Consider the following 14,318-nt stretch of genomic DNA (forward strand, 5'->3'; position numbering starts at 1 on the left):
TGTGGGCTGAGCCAATCTTGAAAAAGAATGACTCAATTTTCAATTTTTAAGAGTGAGAGACGTTCTAAAAGTTTTAGAGAGTTTTCACATCACGTATAGAATGTTGGTTAGTTTTGTTCTGAAGCAGCTCAAAAGTGACTCCGCTCACGTGTTGTAAAAAGGTAGGAACAACCGGCGATTCGTGGGAGACAAGAGGACGGAAAAAGGGACACATCGATCGGCAAGTAGGTGGACGTGGTGGAAAATAAAAATGAGATGGGCGCAGCATTACACGTGAAACGCACGGGTCATAAAAAATCCGAAGCGCAGGTATAAACCGACCGATCTACAAGTCCGCGCGTGAGGGCGATCCTAATCTCGCGCCGTTCATGGCGCGGGGAGTCCAACGCACGGAAAACCAAAAAGATACCGTGAAGAAGAGCCAAGAGGAGAGCAGGGGAGATCGGGCCGCTAAATTGCCGGGATTCGTTAGAAAATCGCCGGTATGCGGTGCGTCACGCATTCAGGGTGGGAAGGGGGAAAGAGGAACCCAGGGAAGATATTAGAGCCTCGGAGGAATTTCGAGTACACGGCATCGCCCGCGGCCTTAAGATTTCTCAACCCTCTCGGCTCTCGTTCGCCATGAGAATCGGTGAGAGAATTCACGGCAAATTCGAAAATCATGTTGATACCATCGACGCCTCGCCACGCCGTTTAATATCATCGAAGACGAGTTGTACTTATTCACGAATAGAATGCTTGATTTTAGATTTCTTGTGATTTCAAAGCGATTCCGATTTTTTGTAAATTTGATTTCAAAGTAATTACATGTTCTTACATGATTTCATTTTGACGTTTAATTACGTAATTTCAATTTATTTCTTACAGATTTGATGTTGTATTTTAACTGAGTTTTCATTTAACTTGATTTTAAATTGATTTCAGCGATGGAGAGACGCTTGACTGATTTCACGAGTGAATAGTCTCTCGATCGAGGATTCTATAATACAAATGTTCCTATTTGTTCTCCTTGCGTTTTGAAGGCCATCCGTTTCCTACGCTACCATTTTTGGACGCCCGTCATAAACGTCGCACTGCTGCCTGGTACTTTATTGTTGATTCATACTTTATACCGATGTTTTTATTTCCGCTGCCGTTTTGTGAGAGACATATTCGTCGCAGGCGACTGACAGTAAAAAGAGACGAGAAACGTCGTTTCGCCATACGTATCTTACGAGGTAATTAATAGAAACGAGAATTCAGCTCGTTCGCTCGTCCATAAACCGCGAGACGGAATGTCACGAAAGAGAAAGAGAGAGAGAGAGAAAGCGAGACGGAGATCGAATGATGCATAAATTTCACGTTGTATACACGCATCTTCGCACGAAGGATCTCGCGAATCTCGCGACGCTGTCGCATGGTTCGAGTTAATGATCTCAGTAATTGAATAAATGTGGAAGGCGATTAGTTGCGGCGCCGAGACGCGCTTTAATGAGCTGCCGTCTAAATCACCACGCTCGACTTACTGCAAATTTAATCTAGAGTTAATCGGCATTTAATTTAAATACTCGCCTCGCGTAACTAACAGACTTATGTTTCCCATCAGTCGCACCCATCAGACGCTCGATCTAACTTTGCGTTAATTCGCAATATTCGGCCGTCCGCAGTCTAATTAAATTCGCCAGAGTACGATGACTTGGGAGTCACGTGTATCGAGAGATGCAGTCACGCAATTTTATTCCAGTGTCAAATAAAGCAGAATTTATTACACTTAACTCAAAATGAATATTGTGTATCTCTTTGTACAATCGTAACGGACAAAGCGCGTACACGTGATAACGAATGCAAGGTTCAAAGTTGGACAAACAACAAAAACAGTTGAAACGCTGTGCATTGTATTAGAAAGCAATATCATCGTCAAGGTTTTATTTTTTCTTGAATCTGGCTTTCTTTGCCGCCACCACGGCGTTCGGTGACTTTGGGTTAGCTTGATTTTTGTGTTTCTTGCTTTCGACGTGCTGAGCGAACGTGGTCTCCGAGTTTAACGATACATTGCATGGTGCGCAGTAATACTGTCCTATGAAACGAAAAGTCATTGCATCAGCGTTAGTCATAAAACGATGTTTCTTTCCTAATTTTTATATACCGTAACGATTTTTTACCTGATGGTGTCCGATAAATAGAATAATCTATAGGTTCCGAGACGTTAGACGCGTTCTCATTTTCAGCTGCTGAAACAAAACGTGAAAAATTAATGAGCGACATATATACATATAAATATGACGTTTATCTTATTGACTTACTGGGTTCAGGTATGGGGAGTCCGTTGAGTCTGAGCATTCTCAAATGTCGGGCTCCGCGTTTGTGTGTCTCCAATTGATCCTGACGATTGGCTGAAACTTGGCATAAGTCGCAGCGCAATGGCGTAGGGTACGGTGGTGACGTGTACATTGATGGTACCGCAGCTGGATTCGGCACACTGGCTATACCGTCAGATACAATCGGTGTCGCAGCTGGGGCGGATTGCACGTCAGTTTGAAAGGCCGTTCCAATTCCGAAGCGACCTGTCGAATCCACCTGACTGTACTGGTTCTGAGTTGGCAGCTTCTTTGATGGCCTGTGGGTTGCAACTGTCTTATTATCACGACAAGAGTAATTTAACTCAATCGTTACGTTTATTACGCGAGTTATTGAGTAAAAATAAATTAAAATAAAGTAAAATAAATAAATTATTAAGCTACCGGATTGTTAAGTATTATTACAGAGCTTCAATGCAGCTTCATACCTCGCGCGAGGCCCGCCATTCGCCGCCCTAATGTGCTTTTTGCCCGCGTAGTGTTGCGTGGCGTCAGTTTGCGACGTAAACCATGTTTTGCATATCTAGCAATGTAGATTGTATGCGAGGTACATTAATATACGATTTACGTATGTAAATACATAACTGTAGACGAAACATTGTAGGCCTCTTACATCACAGTAGTTTTGCCAGTCGTTATTGGTCGTACTGCTCACTTGGCCGTCTTCCGTTTTCTGTTTTTTAACGCTCTGATTGAGAAACATCGATACTTTTTTCTGATGCGGCTTGCCGTCATAGTGTAGTTTCGCTTGTAACGTGGAGTTCATCTGCAAAGTACGATATTGCTTCGTCGATATACAATGTTAATAATTTTATCGACACGAGATCTACGATCACAGAATTAGTCTCGAAATAAAACTAAATTTAAACGAAGAAAACTCTCTAATTATTCAATTATGATTAGCTGGGCCTTACGACTGCATTGCACAGATCACATTTGAGTGGTTTCATTAATGCCGATAGTTCCCTTTGCGCGCTCGCCACTTTCTCTGAGAAATATATACACAGAAATTATATATTAATATAAGTAATTATAAGGTTCCGTATGCATAAAACAATATGACAATTAAAAAAAGGGCATAGAACCAATATTTAAACAAACAAATTTAATTAAATTAGAATCATAAAGTTAACAAACGTTTCGACTCCGATCGGGTCATTTTCAATGTTACAAAGGTAAATCATAAATAAAAGTACAACTATACAATGTTAAATAAATGAAAAAACCATAACTATAACAATTCGTTAAATTGCCAGCAAATTTTTGTCTTTATAAAAAATATCCTTAATCTTTAATTACAGTTACAACATCTTAAATAAAAATGAATATGATTAAATAATAACATTTCATAAAATCGCAAGAGTAATCTTGTCGTTGAAATAAAAAGCGTAAGTTGTTCATTTGATATTTTAATCTAAGTTGCGAATGAAATCGTATCTGAGAAAGAATAATTAAAAACTTGAAATCTAAGGTTATATATAAATAAATAAAGAATATTGTCTATAATGTGTTACACAAAGTCATTTACCTTGTCGGTGAAACATAAATATAATTTACAATAATGCGTCGGTGAAATATAAAAAAATCCAATAATGCGTTAGTGAGATGTAAAAAATCCAGAAATGTGTTATAATTTTGCGTTGTAATGTTGTAACTTTAAAATATTTTGCACTGATGTATCCGACATACTCTTGATCAAGTCAAATAATGTAATGTAATGGCAGAATGTCAGGAGAGGACAAGAAAAACGTGACAAAATTAAGAAATGGAAAGGGAATGTATCATGTTAGTATGTGTCAGGCAATGACTTTGTATCCGTTTGTCTGTTTATATCGTGTGTTTGCTTCTTAATGTGAACCATCTCAGAAATTAATCTTTTTCTATATAAGAAGATTCTATATCTAATATTTTTACGCTATTCCATTTAAAATCGTGATTCGTTTCAATTCTGTGATTCGTTATTACAAATGAAGATTTTGATAATTTGTTAATGTCAGAAACATGTTCATGTACTCTTGTTTTTAATTGTCTCTTCGTTTGGCCTACATAGCTTGCTTCACAATTTTCACAAGATATTTTATAAACTACATTTTGGTTCTGTGTATGTTCTAATTTATCCTTTCCCCTTTTTATGTATTCCTTAAGTGTATTGGGAATGGTGTATGCCAATTTGCAATCAACATTAGCTATAGGTTCGAATTTCTCAGAAACAGAATCAACGAACGGAATAGCAAAAAATTTTTCTAAAGCAGAATTATTATTGTTCACATTAATATTATTAAAATGATATTTTAATCTATTCTGGATTGTTGAAAAAATAAATTGAAGAGGGGGGTACCCGTTATTTAAAAAAATATTAACAGCATCAATCAAATTCTTTTGTTGAAAAGTTGGGTGGCATAAGCGAACTATTTTATCTATGATACCATATATAATCCCTCTCTTATAACAGACCGGATGTTGGGAATGGAAATTCAGGAATCTGCCAGAAAAATATATTAATAATCTGTTTTCCATTATTTTCAATTAAAAAAATTTTCTAAATACCTGCGTCCTGTGCTGGATCTATAAACTCGTTTTTACGTTTGTAAAAGTTCTTGTTCTTGTTCTTTCCTACTGCGGTCGCCGCGGGCGATGCTACTGGTGCAGCAGGTGAACCCTTGTAAGTCGGATCGTACCACGGAGTATAAAGTTCTGAAGTATCATTATCGCTCGGTATCCACCAAGGGGGCTGGGTTGGCTGCTGTCCGGGAGTTTGCGGATGCATTGTTGGATGTAGCATGTACGGATTCGGTGGCATAGAGTTCGGGAACGTCCCATCAGTCGCGATCGCCACCGGGGCGACTGCCATCATGTTCTCATTCACCGCCGGTCGTTGCTGTTGCGTCGTTGTTGATTGTGCATTGCTGTTCAAGGATTTGTTTGCAGAAGACAGCGGTGGCGGGGGCGGGGGAGGCGGTGGTGGCGGCGGCGGCGGCGGTGGTGGAGGTGGTGGCAGATAAGTTTCGAGTCCTGTTGCGAGAAAAGATGATAAACCAAAGGTTCTAAGTCATTTTTGTGTTTACAAAAGGGAAAGAAAGGGATCTTCAACCGGTACAGTGGTACCATATTTTTCTCATTTTAGGACACACAGGAATTTGTAAAAAAGTCGAAACTTATAAATCATGCGACACCCCGCAGTTTTACTGCCGTAATTTATCACGTCATTGTTATTCTATATATAGGAGAAAAAACTTTTTGGATCTACAGCATGGTGAGATAATTATGCAGCGATACGTATGTTTGTACTTTGAATTATTGTCATGTCTATACTTATTTTTGTCAACTCGTACAATTTTTACAACTTAACGGTAAAGTATTGTGAAGTGACGAACAAAGGGAGAGCTTAAAAAGAGTTTCTTTAACTTTCGTCAATGGTGTTGGACAAGTTTATTAGCGTTCGGATTTACAACAGTGTATTATTCTTACCATCAAAAGCCTACCGATTCGTCAAAACTTCACAGCGCCGCGGCTTATGAGATTTACGATCGTGATAATTATCGCGGACTGATAATTCGCTTTCGGTGAGAAACGTATAGATAAGTCAGACGGCGCTGTTAAAACGAGATGCCTATCGCGCTCTTACAATTTACAGAGGAATCGCGTTTAATTGCACGCACACGCTATATTAAGCGTCGCGTTAATTCGCGCGGCTGGCTGATACAAAGACCTACGACATTATGCGATAGTACATCTCACGCCCAGACAGCGATACATATTTAGCTTATCGCACGTTTGCGCCGCAGTGCTGACGTAATTTATTTTAACATCCGTTATACGTAGTGACTCTGTGTCTCCGGTATTACTCACATAGTATTCATAATCAGTTTTCATTGCAAGATAAGTTCTTATCACAAGTAACACATTGAGATGCTAATATGGTTTTGTAATTGGTCTCGTGATATCTTAAGATTGTACTTAAATGATCTTAATATAAAAATCGATTCTCTGGTAAAAATTTTCTTAAATTTTTGAACATTTTTCAGAAATATAGAGAAAGTCTATCTCTTTTCTTAGAACTTTTCATATACATGAATTATAAAATATTCAGATTTCTTATTCTATAATTTCTAAAAATATATCTTAAACTTTTTTAAAGTTTTTTATTCTTTTATTCTTATATAGTGTTTCTCAGCATTTTGAAAGGTTTCCAATTTGTATAAAAAATTGTAGCAATTTTTTAGAAAGATATAAATCGTATTCAGAAATTTTGAAAAATTTTGAAATTTATGTAAAAATTCTACAAACTTATATGAAAAATTTGGAGAAAAATTTTTATCAGGGTATGAATACTGGCCATATAGACAGACTTAAATTCGCATTATACTATGCATTAGAGACTAAGGATTGTAAATAGAAAATTAGAATTTAACCAACCTGAACGAATTCTAATTTAAAATTTTAATCCCCAGTGCATAATGTAACATGGGCCTTAGACTCATTTCTTTATTAATATAGATTAACTTTAATTTCAGTTTAACTTATTAATTTTTTTCTAATTCTTAAAGCTAGAAAAATATAGAGAGTAGGTTAAATCAACCGAGATTAAAGTTCAATCTATAGTAGAAATAGATATTATACCATTTTATGCTGATTATATAATCAGTATACAAGTGCAAACTAATGATGATAGGCAAAAAATGTTGATTGTATTTGCTTTTGGAATATTTCAGTTTGAGGGAATCAAGTGTTTTCATTTATTCAGAATTGACATATTCCACAATTAATAAAATAATTACACAATTTCAGACATTATAATATTATACTTTAACTTCAAGTATAAGCTATTGTGACTTTGTTCCATATTTATATATTTGCATTTGACATTACCTTCAGTTTTTTTTTTACAAAAACATGCTCTGAAATGTCAATCGACTTTTACAAAATCAACAAAACAATCGTAAGTACATATTTTGTTCGAGCGAAACGGAAAACCGAGTGAGAGTCGTAGATTAGATCTGTTATATTGTTATAACGTAGCATTAAGCGCTCGCATGTACATTGCGTGACCCATGTACTCTTCAACGTGCGGTGCTCGCAATTTACTCGTCAACGTAATACACACATACATGATAATTGTCTCGTCCGGCGAGTCACGATCCGACGATTTCGGAGCTTCAAATAATGCCGATTACAACAGATCGTGCGCTAATTGAGATAATCTTTCAAACCTACGGAGCGTTCCGAGAATCGACAAAACATCCCCGGCAACCTCTCCGTCAGGATTAATTCCTTCTTTTACCCTTGGCATTAAGCTCCGCGTTGTCGTTTTACAGATGCACGTTATTGCAAAGCGGATGAGTCGAATAGGTATCGAGGCGAGGGAAAAGGGGAAGAAAAAGGATCGTCTCGAGGATGACTCACCCGGCACTTCTGGATTCTCAATAAGTTTGGCGCTGGACATTTTCCTGCCTCGGCGAAGATTTCTACTCAAACGATACTCGTTTCTATTGAGCACAGCTCGACGGAGAATCCTCGCTACGACTCACGTGGATGTCGCGATTCCGCGCCACGGTTTTGTCGACCTCCTCCTCGTCGTCGTCGTTGTCGTTGTATCGGCTGTCGTCGTCGTCTCGTGCTCGTCACCGTTTCTCGTCGCGTAACGGAACGTAACGTCACACCGGACACACTGTGGCTCGCACGTCGACATCGACTGTCGCTTGTCCGGAGCAAAAAGTTTGGTGAGGTTAAATTCAGGCGAGTTTGACACAAGCCGACGACATTACGCGAACGCGTGATATTGACCCACGGCGCAAGATGGCTGCACGCATCACGCATGTCGCGCGGGACCGATCAGACCGATCAGACTAGAGTCATCGGGACTACTCCATGGACTACTCCAACCTCCAACTTCGTGGTCTTCGAGTTCCAAGTGCTCCGACGCTCCGACTGCCCGTATGATCGTTGTGAAAAAGGTTCCATTTTGTTGATTTTGCTGGTACGGTTAACCGTCCACGAGTTCACCAGTTCGTCGCGACGATGGAAGACGAGATAGGTGACGAGTTGCTTCAGTGTCTCGAGGAGAAAATCGCCAGTGGTCACAGCATGGTCAAGAGGTTGAAGCTCATGGACAAGATCGACGGGATTGATAAACTGATACGGAAGATTCAGCAAGAGATAAAATTTTTGGAGAAGGTAAAAGAGATACTAATTAAATTTCATGTACAGATAATAATAGGGGGGGAGTATGAGTGCTTTCTAGCAATTAAAGACACAGCTATCACAAGTGAACATCCTTATTATTTGGCAATGTTAAACAAAGATAAAAATGATCATGAAATTTTAATTTTAAGATTTAGAAAAAGCTTATATTGGTGGAATCTTTTTAATCCTAAGAATTAATTATTCTTTTAATTTCGGTTTAACTCACTGTTCGGTTTATCTTTTCTTAATTAGAATTATATTAATCTTAGAGAAGATAAACAGTAAGTTAAGCTGAGGTTAAGTTAACTTTACATTGATAGAATCAGGCTTAGGCCTGATATTTTTAGTTGAACTTCTTGCACGGTTCAACTTTCCTCTTTTTCTTTTCACTAGAAAGAAAAACAGAATAGATGAACTATGTTGTATGAACATATTCAGCTAAAAAGAACAGATCTCTTGAATCTTCTTGAGATCTCTTGTGTCTGGAAAGCATGTATCTTGGATGAATCTATCGTGATCTGGTGCAAAAGTTTTACAGTTGAGAATTAATTCTTTTCTATCTGGTAGAATAGATTTTTAGCATACCGGTTGAATTAACGGATTAATAACTTGATGCTTTTTTTACAAAGGTACAATATACAGGAAACTTGAAGAAGAAACATCTCCAGAGCTCGAATCTGACTCATCTCGATGCTATGGTGGCTCGACTATCTTGTGCAAAGGATCCCATCAGCGTTATGAGACCCTTCAAGTATCAGAAATCACGTCTGGAGGTTGATATAGTATGTAATAGTGGCGCTTCGTGGGTGAAGGTTATAGCAAGAAACGCTAGAGCATTAACTCTGATATCTCTCGGCAATGGAGAATATGGACAGAAATCTGTTCTGGACCAAGCCAATTCGTACCTTGTATGTAGCAAGTATCATCTTCATCACTACAGACCACCAGATGTGATATTTCATTTTGCTTACGGCGTAGAGGTTCCGCTGGCCTTGCAATTGGAGCAAATGGGCATCATAGTGGAAGGAGATAGAATAGATACAAACGACGAAAACTTGAACAGTCAGTACAATTTATCTCTGATAAATATTCAAAGAAAATCAACTATATTATGTGAAAATAATTTCATGTATATTTATTGTTCTCTTTTTGTTTTTTGGAGGTAGAACAAGATGAACTGGATTTGTCCAAAGGATCTACAAGCGATTCCAAAAAAGATTTGAATATGGATTTACGGTCGTTAAATACGTCTGTTCTGTCAACCGAAATCAGATTCCTGAATCTCGATGTATCGGCGCTTTTGGCTTACGTTACGAATATGGCTAATGGATATGATAATTACGTTTATCGGGAGCCATTACTTACGCAACAAGCAGAAATGGAAAGGAAACGTCCCATAAAACCGATTCTAGAAAATTTGTTTCGGGACAAAGAACTTATAATCTGCCAGACAGCATATAACAATTTTATGAATATCATCGATGTTATCGGTGGTCCGAATGAAACGCAGCGTGCTCAAGAATTGTTAAAGAAAGTTCGAATCGTTGACGATGTTACCACTGGACGAATTATGGAACTCCGCTTAGGCGGTAAAATTAAAGATCGATCGCGACTGATTTTTGCAACGGGCGAAAGTATGAAAAGCATTACAGTTTCTGCTAATGAAGGATTTGTAAGAGCGGCGCGCATGCAGGTAATTATATTCAGCATATAAAATTGTTTTACTGTCAGGTTTATATCACTGATAATGTGTGTGTGTGTGTGTGTGTGTGTGAATAATATTATATTTTATTTTTTTAGGGCATTGAGTGTACAGTTTTTTTACACGAACCACGATCTCTATCAGAAGTTAAAGAAGGTAATGCAACAAATATAGAGCAATCTTGATATTATTCAGAATATCTAGGCAATCACAAAGAAAATATATACTGATACTAAGCATTTTTATATTGTTAATTTATTATATTAATTTATATGTATTATATAAGATGATGTATTATATAAGATTATGTTATTTCTCCGGAGAAAGAAGCTACTATATTTCATCATTGATTATTTGAGCGTTGGATTTGTTAAATTGAAGCTCTATATTTTCTTGAAATTCTGCAAAATATAAAATAAATTGTTATTACATAAAAAAGGCGATGTGTGTGTAAGATTAAAATATTTAATAATACCATCGATAAATTTGTTGAAATGAGGATTCTTTTCTTTGGCCATCCGTATACATTCTTTACTCTTTTCCCTATTTCTGAGATACATATAACATTTAGCGCTATACAAAAGAGCTTTTAAATTTGAGTCATTCAGTTTTAACGTCCACTCGCAGTCGTGCAAAGCTTTTTCGAATAATCCAAGATTCATATATGATAACGCGCGATTATTCCATAATACAGAAGAGTCTTTACGGTGTTCCAATGCTTTGCTATAATAAGTCACGGCCTTCTCGTAATCGCCTTCTTTAAATGCACCGTTCGCAATTCTCTTTAACGTTTCTGCCCGTTCATTTTTAATCTTGCGTTCTTCAGCTCGTTTTTTAGCGTCGTTTTCCACACTCTTCATGAATGCCTCTGTTTATATAAATCGCGTCAATTTATAATTTATTACTTCTCGCCGAATAGATAAAATAGCATAATACAATAAATGTATAAATGTACCTCGCGCCATTTGGTTCGGATCATTGTTTGAATCATGTTCCTTTGACGGATATTTATTAATTACTGATCGATCAGTTTTAACTTTTACCTCGCCATCTCCATAGACTTCTTTTTGAACACCTTGTTTTAACATTTCATCGGCTAACTTTTTCCCGCATTCTTGCTCTTGTTGATCGGAAGATGCTAATTTCTTTACGATTTTTTCTTGAATGAAAAATTTTATTGATACAAGTAAATTTGCAATATAATCGCGTGTCATACTCACCCACTTCAGTGACACGATGCATGAAATTTTGAAACTCTTCTTCTGTTACATGTCTATCAGGGTTTAATTTATTAACAATATCATTTGCCTGTTCTGTTTTATCACAATTTACTTTATTCTTCATATTCATATTCATTTTTTATGTAAAATCGTAGGAACAATTGCAAAAACCTTTCGTATACGCTATAAGGAGAAGTTTGCTTCCAAGGAAACCGCTATATAACAGAGTTGCTATGGTTTGTTACGCTACATATCTACTATGGCTGCTTTCTCTTTAATTGACACTTTTGACATAAGTCAACACACGTCGTTTTCTATTTATTTATAATTTTAAATTCAATCACACTTTTCGACTCTGTTGGCGAGGAGAGTGAAGTGTGTTCAAATGTCATTTTGAGTGATATCAGAACGCATCCGCAAATCAGCTCATTCTAAGGACAAGACCAATCATATTAAAGAATTTTACAACAGTTGCAAAACTGCTTTCTCTGCTGAACGCAGCTAATTATTTCTAATTCTGTTTTTTTAACAGTGTATGTCTCTTGCTGGAAAACACCAATAATTTGGAAAGCACCGTTTGAAAAATTTGAAACTAAATGCGGGAGCACAAAATCTTGCATAATGCATAATGCATAATAGAATCAGCTAATCAGAATTTTTTATTTCATAGAAAGAAAAGAAATGGAAAATTTTTATTAGTTCACTTTCTTGTATATTATACATACAATAAACGAAGGTCTATACTCCGGCCTTCGTTATAAATTTTGTAAAGTTAGGTATTAAAAATTCACACACTGCATATATGGTGGTCCATTAATTGTGACAAATTGTTCTGCGAGTGTTAATTTGAGTGGATTTATGTTTCTTAAAAAGAAAGCAGTCTGTTATATTATGTATATATAAATCTAAGGGATAGTTATTCCACCTTCGGATAAATTGACAACTTTGTGAAAATTTATTTAATGAATAAAAGAAAGAGCGAAAGACAGAGACGACGAGAGCGAGAGACGAGTGAGTTGAAATTTATCAAAAGGTGAAACAACTCAGTCATAATGTATCTATTATCAATTAAATTATTGCATAAATAAAATTTATATTAAAGAATAATTTTAATCGTACACATAGATTTTAAAATAAGTTAGGAATTGCACAGCTTTATTATAAAACAGCAATATCATGCAACGTAAACATTGAGGAAACGATGATTAATTACTGTATATATAGCAGTCTGAAACTTCAAATATCATGTATATGAATATCAAAGTGTAATATGTGAGAACATGCAACAATACTTATGTACATTTCTTTATCGATTGATGAATCTTAATCACATTAACTGTTTGAATCTTTTCTAGGTGGAAACTCTTTATGATGAGTGTTCTTATTTAATGAATGGACCAATATCTGAGAATAAAACTGTTGCGTGGTTTTACTGCTTTCCGAATTATCATTGTCAATTTCATCAACTTCTAAAGGATCCATGTCAACATCTTCTTCCATGTCGGAAGATATGTCGATTTCGTCCTTTATGTAAACTGTACTTAAATTGTTATCTTCACTCGAATGTTTTTTAACTTTTCTTCTATCTAAAGGTTCGTTTATTTTATTGTCTGACACAGAAGTAGATGGCTTTCTCGCTGTAATTTCCACTTCGTCCATAATACAACGCACTTTCTGAAAAGATAAGGGTTTGTTTATTGTGGATAATACAGTTTGCCAACTGATCTCGGGATGCGTCGGAAAATCTTTTCTCTTTCGCATTGGAGACACTCTTCGCACTCCTCTACTTGTACTTGGCTCGTTAATGTCTATAATACTGATACCGGAATTGCTAGTCTCTAGCCGTTGACACAACTCGCTTATATTAATCTCTTCGTTCTTCGGCGTTTCCTGAGGAACTTTGGCTGTAGTTTTGTAAGGATTCGTCTTTGGAACAAACCTCGTCTGTGGAGTCGTTTTACTCTGTGTTTTCGTGCTCTGTGTGCTCGTCTCATGTTCTGAGCTGACGCTGCTTCTACCAGGTGAGTTCTTGGCTTCCTCCAGCTTCAATCGCGACACCGTCGTCGTCTTCTTCAACACGTCGTGCTCCTTGTTGTTGGAACCTTCAGACAGCAGCGATGGTGGGATGTGACGAAGTCCAGTGACCTCCAGAGTTTCGGCGAGTTTTAACAGTCTCCTAACCTCGCTCTGAACTACCTGTATTTCACCACAATACATGAAATTCACGAGAGTCTTGAGATCGTCTGCCTCGATGTCATGCAGGACGATCATCGGATGTGGATGATCATTGGCCAGGAGCAATCGGCGGAAGAAGGAGCTCGAATTAGCCAGTACCATCTTGTGACATTTGAGAATTGTACCGTCTTTACACGCCAGGGAGAGATCGACGAATTGCTGTTTCTCGTAACAAGTGTCGAGCGAGCCCACCATGTGCGACGGGAAGCTCTGCCATTTGAAGCTCAGCACGGAATCCTCCTTCATTGCTGCGCTTTTAAGTCAACTCTTCCAGTCAGAGATCTCGTGATCAGGCGACGTGGGGCATTCGGTTAGCAGTGTTTCTAACAACTATGTTCGCCATGACACCACGTGCCGCTGTTGTCGTGCATTGTCGTCGTCACGTCACGAAGCCAAAGATGGGGATGGAAATATTGAAGATGGAGCTGAGACGAAGATGTTAGATTACGAGGTGGATTTTTCCGGCGGGACTTTTCATACGCATGCGTGAAAACGTCACTGCACGGTCACGTGACAATTTCCTCCATTTTCCTCGAGATTGCACCAACGTTGCTTTAATTTTAAGCGAGGCTAACTCTCTCCCTTTCTGTCTCTCTTTGGGGATGGTAAATGTGATGCTACAAATGGTTTAAAGCGTTTTTT

General features: G+C 37.5%; 3 protein-coding genes across 4 annotated transcripts; 1 reads left to right on the forward strand and 2 right to left on the reverse strand.

The window, feature by feature from the left end:
• Positions 1-1,720: 1,720 nt before the first annotated feature.
• LOC108766008 (zinc finger protein 346) lies at positions 1,721-8,113 on the reverse strand. Of its 2 annotated transcripts, none has more exons than XM_018515021.1 (8): positions 7,740-8,113; positions 4,884-5,348; positions 3,251-3,324; positions 2,950-3,102; positions 2,765-2,859; positions 2,283-2,596; positions 2,142-2,207; positions 1,721-2,056 (listed from the first exon to the last, which is right to left on the reverse strand). In XM_018515021.1, the coding sequence occupies exons 1-8, from the start codon at positions 7,777-7,779 to the stop codon at positions 1,905-1,907; spliced, it is 1,359 nt and encodes a 452-aa protein (XP_018370523.1). In that variant the 5' UTR covers positions 7,780-8,113; the 3' UTR covers positions 1,721-1,904. The 2 variants fall into 2 exon arrangements, with proteins under 2 accessions (XP_018370523.1, XP_018370522.1); XM_018515020.1 differs by having other exon boundaries at positions 2,142-2,210; positions 7,740-8,111.
• Positions 8,114-8,249: 136 nt separating this feature from the next.
• Positions 8,250-10,453, forward strand: LOC108766009 (UPF0415 protein C7orf25 homolog). Its single transcript, XM_018515022.1, has 4 exons — positions 8,250-8,510; positions 9,149-9,581; positions 9,686-10,212; positions 10,320-10,453. Exons 1-4 carry the CDS (start codon positions 8,355-8,357, stop codon positions 10,404-10,406), a joined length of 1,203 nt encoding a protein of 400 aa, XP_018370524.1. The 5' UTR covers positions 8,250-8,354; the 3' UTR covers positions 10,407-10,453.
• A 91-nt stretch (positions 10,454-10,544) lies between these two features.
• LOC108766013 (tetratricopeptide repeat protein 12) lies at positions 10,545-14,271 on the reverse strand. Its single transcript, XM_018515029.1, has 5 exons — positions 13,802-14,271; positions 11,442-11,534; positions 11,177-11,380; positions 10,697-11,089; positions 10,545-10,622 (listed from the first exon to the last, which is right to left on the reverse strand). The coding sequence occupies exons 1-5, from the start codon at positions 13,920-13,922 to the stop codon at positions 10,555-10,557; spliced, it is 879 nt and encodes a 292-aa protein (XP_018370531.1). The 5' UTR covers positions 13,923-14,271; the 3' UTR covers positions 10,545-10,554.
• Positions 14,272-14,318: the final 47 nt, after the last annotated feature.

This window comes from Trachymyrmex cornetzi, unplaced genomic scaffold (genome assembly GCF_001594075.2).
Source record: "Trachymyrmex cornetzi isolate Tcor2-1 unplaced genomic scaffold, Tcor1.1 scaffold56, whole genome shotgun sequence".
NCBI classification, from domain to species: domain Eukaryota; kingdom Metazoa; phylum Arthropoda; class Insecta; order Hymenoptera; family Formicidae; genus Trachymyrmex; species Trachymyrmex cornetzi.

Bases quoted from the DNA above. Each gene is read 5' to 3' on its own strand.
- LOC108766008 (XM_018515020.1), bottom strand. From the start codon at position 7,779: ATGTCCAGCGCCAAACTTATTGAGAATCCAGAAGTGCCGG. The intron at 3,325-4,883 runs GTATTTAGAAAA...TATATTTCTCAG, and splicing joins AGATCCAGCACAGGACGCAG to AGAAAGTGGCGAGCGCGCAA. The intron at 2,597-2,764 runs GTATGAAGCTGC...TGCAACCCACAG, and splicing joins AATGGCGGGCCTCGCGCGAG to GCCATCAAAGAAGCTGCCAA.
- LOC108766009 (XM_018515022.1), top strand. From the start codon at position 8,355: ATGGAAGACGAGATAGGTGACGAGTTGCTTCAGTGTCTCGAGGAGAAA. The intron at 8,511-9,148 runs GTAAAAGAGATA...TTTTTTACAAAG, and splicing joins AGATAAAATTTTTGGAGAAG to GTACAATATACAGGAAACTT. The intron at 10,213-10,319 runs GTAATTATATTC...TTATTTTTTTAG, and splicing joins TAAGAGCGGCGCGCATGCAG to GGCATTGAGTGTACAGTTTT.
- LOC108766013 (XM_018515029.1), bottom strand. From the start codon at position 13,922: ATGAAGGAGGATTCCGTGCTGAGCTTCAAATGGCAGAGCTTCCCGTCG. The intron at 11,381-11,441 runs GTGAGTATGACA...TTTTCATTCAAG, and splicing joins GCATCGTGTCACTGAAGTGG to AAAAAATCGTAAAGAAATTA. The intron at 11,090-11,176 runs GTACATTTATAC...TTATATAAACAG, and splicing joins TCCGAACCAAATGGCGCGAG to AGGCATTCATGAAGAGTGTG.